Raw genomic sequence first — 7,902 nt, 5'->3', positions numbered from 1 at the left:
TTAGCTTTATTGACGCAATGTAGTTTATAACATAAATCTAATTGTATAACTAATTTACAAGGAAAATGTCTACACCAGTATTACGCTGAACAAATAGATAACGTTTTAAACAATAAGCACAATAAAAGAATAACATTTATATAATGAAGTTGAAAGTGATAAAACTTTTTAAACATTTAACATGGTCACATATCTTTGTCACAGGATATACTCAAAAAAAACGATGCCAAAGCGAATGTTTATTGTAAAATGTTTTATACAAGATTCCCCGCAAACACAATGAAAATGAAAAATAAATATAAAATTAGTGCACATAATTTTCCTTTTCTTAACGTTATATCTTCCTTCTCTCTCTTGTAACGAAATGTGACATGAAAACTGTTATTTTAGTTACTTCTCCTTTCTATAGGTATAAAGGGGAATAAAAGCCAATATGAACTCACAACATTAATATTATTTATTTATTCTTTTTTTCTTCATATAAGCAACACATTAAATTTCACAAATTATTAAATTACAGTAAGAATAGAAACATATTATACAATAAGAATCATCCAAATGATAGTTGTTTTATTTAAATTTTATAGAAATGTAATAAGAAGTTATCTAGCATAAGGCTTTTTAATTAAAATTGTTTATCGGAGATAGTAAAGGATAAAACTTATACTCAGGGTCGCGTTACTAGTTCGCGTGTCTTGATCAACTTTGCTTTTACCCACTTATTATTTTTAAACAATATTGAGCCTTTAAATTATACCATTTTAAACAAATTAGTTATAAACAACACAACAAGTCCCTATGCTCGATCAGCCATATACCTGTGCAGTGGCGGCTCGGAGGGAAACTTCCGGATAACAGTCCGAGCATCCACTGGACAGATCCTACTCAGGAATTTGGTGACACTGACCTGGATGTTGATTTGTAGTGATGGTAAGGAAGGTTGTACCTTACTTCATCCTAAGCTCTTTGCATGGACTGCGGAACGGACTTCAAAGAAGCATGTCTAGTAATGTACATGCTTTAATCCATAATTTCTATTATGAAGTAACAATTAAATCGAAAACGTAGACGAATATGAAAGAAATATAAAGAAAACCCATCTGAAAAAGACAAGACAGCCATTAGGACAAATCTAACAACTATAATACCGAATAAATTGAAATTATTTTCCTATACATACCACGGCGGCTGCTACAAATTTAATTTTTGTCCCTAAGGAATTATAAACCAATCCGCTCGCGATTTCCCACCTCTCCCTGTGAAACAGCGAAGGGGTCAATCAACGTGCTCAGCCCTAAGGCTTCAGGTTTGAAGAAATATGATTTTAATATCATAAAAAAACTTACCATTTTTATTTATTTTGGCTAACCTGCCATAATATTTTCAATATCAAGTGCGATCACGAATGATTTAAATTCTCTAAAAGTAGAATTACAACAGCACAAATAATAAATCCGAGGACGGTAGACTACCACGGGCAATTGATTTTGACAATCTCCCTTCTATACGACATTGACATAATTGACAAATGTGTGCGTTCGGAAACCGAAGAGAAGAAAAAACCGAATCAAGTAATAATAATGATGCGAAAAAAATCGCAACGTTACAATACCCCTCCACCAACGAAAGTGTTCTATCTTTAGTAAATAGATGGTGCCTTAAGTTAAACAACCGGATACTTTAAAATAGTATAATTAAAAAAATACATGTGAACGTTACGGTGATCTCGGCACAAGTGGCACACCCGCGACCGATTTGTATTAAAAAATGCCCAAGCGCCTGATGCGGGCGTCGGCAATTTTTGCGCGACTGTGCCCCGACGCAATTTTGAGCAGGCGTCAGTCTGAACATCCTCCCGGCCGTTGAAAGATCACTTTCAACCTTGAAGTTCCTCGGCTGTCGGCAGCTTGCACAGCCTTACTAGAGATCGGCGCACACAGCCTTTATTAGTGGTGATGTCTGCCACTCTCGCTGTTCCATCGGATCCCGTGATGAGGCGTAGTACTCTCCCGAGCTTCCAAGATAGTGGAGGAGCATTGTCATCTGCCAAGAGTACCATATCTCCTATGTCCAGCTTTGATGTACTGCTTTTCCATTTTGTTCTCTGCTGCATCTCAGACAGATATTCACGCTGCCATCTTTGCCAGAAGTGTTGCTGCATTTTTTCTAAGCGTTCATAGCGTTGGAGTGTACTTTCCTTAGAGTCACCCAGATGTTGCGACGGTGGAGCAGTTAACGGTCTCCCGATCAAGAAATGTCCTGGGGAAAGGGAAAGGAGGTCATTAGGAGAGGATGATAGGGGACACAAGGGACGGCTGTTCAAAATCGCCTCCACTTGTGTAAACAAAGTATTAAGTTCCTCAAAAGTAAGGTGGCTATTGCCAACGACGCGTTTTAAGTGGAATTTAGCCGACTTAACGCCGGCTTCCCAAATACCACCAAAATGAGGCGAGTAAGCCGGAATAAACTTAAACTGGATAGAATTTTGACTTGCAAAATCAAATAGAGAGTTTTGATTTTGCTTGATAAATGATCCTAACTCCCTTGCGGCTGCTACTAAGTTAGTTCCGTTATCACAAAATATTTCCGTTGGCCTGCCTCTGCGCGCTACGAAACGCCGAAGTGTCATTATGAATGCATCCTTTGTTAAATCACTCACAGCTTCGAGGTGGATGCATTTATAACGCAGACATACGAACAAACACATGTAGCATTTTATTAAACGACTTCCACGGCCCTTACGATTTACGATCGTGAACGGTCCCGCGAAGTCCAGACCCACTGACAAAAACGGATGAAGAGACAATGGCGTGATTACAGCGTATCCTATTGCTAGATACTGCTGAATTTATAGGGCCAGAGATTATCCAACCTAACTGTGAACTCCTTAATTTAGGATTGTTTGGTCCTAGAGAACGTTGTTCGTTGCCTAGAATGTCCCAGAAGAGATCAGCACCTATTAGTACATCTATGGGAGCTGGCTGATAAAACATGGGGTCAGCCAACTGAATATTTTCTGGTAATTTAATTGACTTGATGTCAACCGGCGTCTTTGGTAAACGACCGGTGAGCTCATTTAACACAAAACACGATAACATTGCACTGAAATTACTATTTGTTGCCTTTAATTGAATATTACAACTTTCAATTACATTCATTGAAGAAGTATTGCCTACACCAATGACCTTTAGTGTGTCAATGTGGCGAGACTTTAATGACAGTCTGGTCTTTAGGGACTCAGATATAAATGACGATTGGCTTCCGCAATCTAAAAGAGCACGAACTTTGACCTTTTGATGATCAACTGGATTCGATACTTCAATGATAGCAGTAGATAATAACACCTGATTTGTATTGTGATTAGAATAGTTAACGATAATTTCATTTTCATCTTGTTCATCAATGAGAGCGAGGTGGCTTGAGGAGGATGATGGGCGATGGAGCAGACTATTGTGCCGCTCGGTGCAGCCGCGTTCACGGCATGGACCCATGCGACACTCGCTTTCGGGGTGACCTTGTCTTAAACAATTAACACACAATTTATACTTCGTCACGTCCATCATTCGCTCGTCAACCCCCTTCGCTTTAAACGTTGGACAATCATATATCCTATGACGCTCATTGCAAATAATACACATAAATGTAGTATTTGGTTTCTTGCTACAAATTTTGCTGGTGCTCGCAAACGATTTTACGACATTGTTTTGATTTTGACCTTGCCTTTGAATATAATTATTATTAGCTATAGAACGCACAGGGGCACTGGTCATCTTTGACACGCTACTAACGTCAGACCGATTATTACGATTCAATGACTCGAGCACATCAGCACGGTCTATCATAAATTTATAAAATTGTTCGAGGGTAGGTACGTCGCCTTCCAAATTGTTGCGATATTCCTCCCATTTTAACAACGTATTGCTATCTAACTTAGATGATAACATAAATATTATTAGTATATCCCATTTGTCAGTGGGCTGTCCTAGGCTTGTTAACGCGCGCAAATTTTTGGTCACGTGGTCAACCAAAAATCGTAGAGATCGCTCTGATTCCCGTGGAAGCTGTTTAATATTAAATAATGATGTTAAATGATGATTAATCAATATTCTTTTGTTGTCGTATCTATTGCAAATCATCTTCCACGCTTCAGCATAATTGTTGGTTGACACCTCTAAATTTGAAATGATCCTGGCCGCGTCACCTTGCAAATAAGAAACGAGGTAATGGAATTTATGAATGTCTGATATGCGATCATTCTTGTGTATCAGATTTTCAAAAGTATCCCGAAACTCCAACCAACGGAAATATGCGCCATCAAATTTGGCTATTTGAATTTGAGGGAGTTTCAACCCTAATTCGTGGGGGTGATTAGGATCATCTATGCAACATGACGCGTTATGACCCGAACTGCGCCTTTTTTCGCATTCTAATTTTTTGGAAAATTTTTCGACTAAAGTTTTGGCCTTTGCTATATTCATAATTATATCTTGCTCAATTTTATCGCGTTCCTCAATTTCAGTCGAAATATTTTCATAATTTAAAACCTCTATTTCACTTTGCAAATCATCAACCTTCATAGACAACGCTTCAAATTTAGTGAGTTTTAAATCTAACTCCGTTAATTGAACGTTGTTTAGTTCTATTAAACAAGCAATGCTATTTAAATAATTTTTAAATTTTGTAATTTGTCCCTTGGCGGACGTTCTTCTAGTGATTAAATCACGTAAACTTTGTTTATTCATTTCTTCTGTCATTAAATATAACACTTACGAACAAACAACAACAAAACAATATAATTTAAACTTTTTTGAAGTCAGTTAACTAAATATTGAATCTCTTTATTTAAATAGCAATGCAATTCCTACGTTATTAAATTGAAATGGCTCACGTTCCTCGTTCTGGTGGTACTTGCCGCTCAGGGAAGCCGGCTGCGCACGCTCAACAATTCGCTCCCGGCCGGTGCAGGAGCCGCGGCCGGCCAAGGTATTCCAACGGGATAAGTATGTATGTACTTGCGAACGGCGCACGGCGATGATGAATATTAGCCTGGAATATTCGGCAAATACGCTAAATATTGTATGTATAAACAATACGAAACGAGAAAACATAAAATACGAAGCTAACGTTACTTCGTAAAATAATTTAACTTTATATCAATTGAGTGACCTTTTATTGTTTAATATACTTCCATTGAACAACTTTACGGAATAGTGAACATAAAATTGAATGATTCATGTATTCATTTAGATAATATTGCGATTAATAACTAAAATTAATTGCTTTGTTCACTTTTTTTACATAAGGGTAGGTAACAAAAAATGATGCAATTTTGCACTAAATAACCAATGTACGTGCATAAAACGCTGTAAAACTTGTCTAAAACACTTAATTTACACAAATGACGAACGATTTTGAATATTATTTTGTTAGTTATTAGGTTTTTTAGGAATTAGTTAAGGAAGGACACTTATCTTAGCGGACGAACTCGTAACTGCTCGATGTGAAACTTTAGCTGATTCACTGCTCGAATCTTCTTTGTTTTTCTGCTTCCCAATACAGCCCGTGGTTTTAGAAATATCCACTGCAAGGCTCCATCCACAGGAATGATTTGATGTGATGTTGAAGATCGTTAGGTCGCCGCGCTAACCGGTGTCTCGTCGTATTTACGTATTAATTGTTATTATTTCGCGGATTCTTCTTTGTTCCCCTCATGGGCCACCATGTTCTATCTTTAGTAAATAGATGGTGCCTTAAGTTAAACAACCGGATACTTTAAAATAGTATAATTAAAAAAAATACATGTGAACGTTACGGTGATCTCGGCACAAGTGGCACACCCGCGACCGATTTGTATTAAAAAATGCCCAAGCGCCTGATGCGGGCGTCGGCAATTTTTGCGCGACTGTGCCCCGACGCAATTTTGAGCAGGCGTCAGTCTGAACAGAAAGTTTCGAACCAGTGAGAAACTGCGCTGCCCTCAGCGTCGGTAACACAATCCTCAATTTTCAGAGATATTAAATTAAACAAAATGTAATTATAACACTTTTATATAACAAGAACAAAAAATGGAAGTTTCCGAACGACTCAATAATTACTGTTGTGAGATTCAAAAAAAAATAAAAAAGCAAAAAACAAACAAAAGGAAAAAAAAGGAAAATTAACAAAAACTAACATAAGGACGAACAACCAAATCGGCAACACAAACCCGCGACATACACATTTCCTACACCAATAAAAAAAAAGAAAAGAAAAAACAAGGAAAAAAAACCAATGCAGCACATATTGTGAGCCAATTGTGCGCTCAAACTACCCTTCAGTAATCAATACCCCACCCCGCCAATCGTCAGGACTATTCTTACACTCGATCAAATTCCCTGCTGTCCGGACCAATAAAGTAGCAGAAAAGTTTGTTCACTTCTGTCACCCATTACGCGAACTTGAACTCTGAGTTTTACGGAGAAACTCACACTCCCTATTTAAGTTTACTTAAATTAATACTACAATGGCGTTTCTACCTATTTTGTTGTATTAATCTACCTTCATAGTACACTAACCTACAACGGTGGGCATTAACTCGTTAATCCGTTAATCGTTAATTAACGAAGTTAACATTTTCCTTAACGTATTAACTTTTAAGTTAAATTCAAAAAGTGTTAACGCTCTTGTTAACTTCCGTTAAATTCTACTTCCGTTAATTTAGTCCGTTAATTGTTACAATAGACACTTATTGACGTGTTGTCATTTTATTTAAATTATGCATCAGGCTACATTCGTAAGTTCGGCTATGTTCGGCGACCGTCGGCGAGTCGAATGGTGAACGAGAACGAGAGAGAACGAGAACGAGCGAGTGTGATGCATGTTATACAATACACCGAGCGGCCGGGATAGACGTGATCAAGAGTACCACAGAATCCTTGTTAGAAAATAGTGACGATTTAACCAAACTTACCTCTATCAAGTATTGCGATGTTTAGGTTTTAGACACCTTCAAAGTTTATTAATTATTTCACATTTACACAAATATCTCGAAAATCTATATTACATTTTATTCACATTAAAACTGGTTTGCATTTATTTAACATCACTTTTTTTTAAAACAAGACTTTTTAATAAAATGTTTACTCTTAATACAACAATTATACACTTTGTGTTATACATGAGACAAAAAATCTATTGAAAAAGATAAACTCTGCGTTGAATTGCAATCAAAATAATCGAGTGTGCATTACTCTTCAACGTCGTACCTAAAATAGAACTAAACTTTGTTGCAGACAAAAATGTGTATTTTAATGTTTGAGTTTAAAGACAACAAAAAATATTAAAAAATGCGCTCAAAAGTAACTTAAAAAAAACAATTTCAAACAAAATGCACACAAAAGTAACGTAAAAAAACAATTTCAAACAAAATGCACTCAAAAGTAACGTAAAAAAACAATTTCAAACAAAATTCACTCAAAAGTAACATAAAAAAACAATTTCAAACAAAATGCATTCAAAAGTACCATAAAAAACAATCTCAAACAAAATACACTAAAAAGAAACAAAATAATGTCATGAAAACTTCTTTCTTTCTTTCTTCTCTCTTTCAAAAACCCTCTAAACTCTAAAGAAAGTTCTCTTCTTTCTTGTAACATGTCTATATTGTATAATTATTGTTATTTCGCAGTCGGTGTCGGCCGAAGTAAATAGGTGACATTTTATATTTGAGATGTATTAGACATACTTACGTTTATGTCCCTACTTAGGCCGAAACCGACTCCAAAATAACAATAATTATACAATATAGACATGTTACAAGAAAGAAGAGAACTTTCTTTAGAGTTTAGAGGGTTTTTGAAAGAGAGAAGAAAGAAAGAAAGAAGTTTTCATGACATTATTTTGTTTCTTTTTAGTGTATTTTGT

At 36.3% G+C, this 7,902-nt stretch overlaps 1 protein-coding gene across 1 annotated transcript; it reads right to left on the bottom strand.

Annotated features, from left to right (window-relative positions):
• Window positions 1–1,635: 1,635 nt before the first annotated feature.
• LOC123723261 lies at window positions 1,636–2,823 on the bottom strand. Its single transcript, XM_045685836.1, has one exon. It carries the CDS (start codon window positions 2,705–2,707, stop codon window positions 1,877–1,879), a length of 831 nt encoding a protein of 276 aa, XP_045541792.1. The 5' UTR covers window positions 2,708–2,823; the 3' UTR covers window positions 1,636–1,876.
• Window positions 2,824–7,902: the final 5,079 nt, after the last annotated feature.

Source organism: Papilio machaon, chromosome W, assembly GCF_912999745.1.
Source record: "Papilio machaon chromosome W, ilPapMach1.1, whole genome shotgun sequence".
NCBI lineage: Eukaryota > Metazoa > Arthropoda > Insecta > Lepidoptera > Papilionidae > Papilio > Papilio machaon.
The sequence above is the reverse complement of the archived record's forward strand: the minus strand, read 5'-3'. Positions and strand labels throughout refer to the sequence as shown.

Bases quoted from the DNA above. Each gene is read 5' to 3' on its own strand.
- LOC123723261 (XM_045685836.1), bottom strand. From the start codon at position 2,707: ATGTGTTTGTTCGTATGTCTGCGTTATAAATGCATCCACCTCGAAGCT.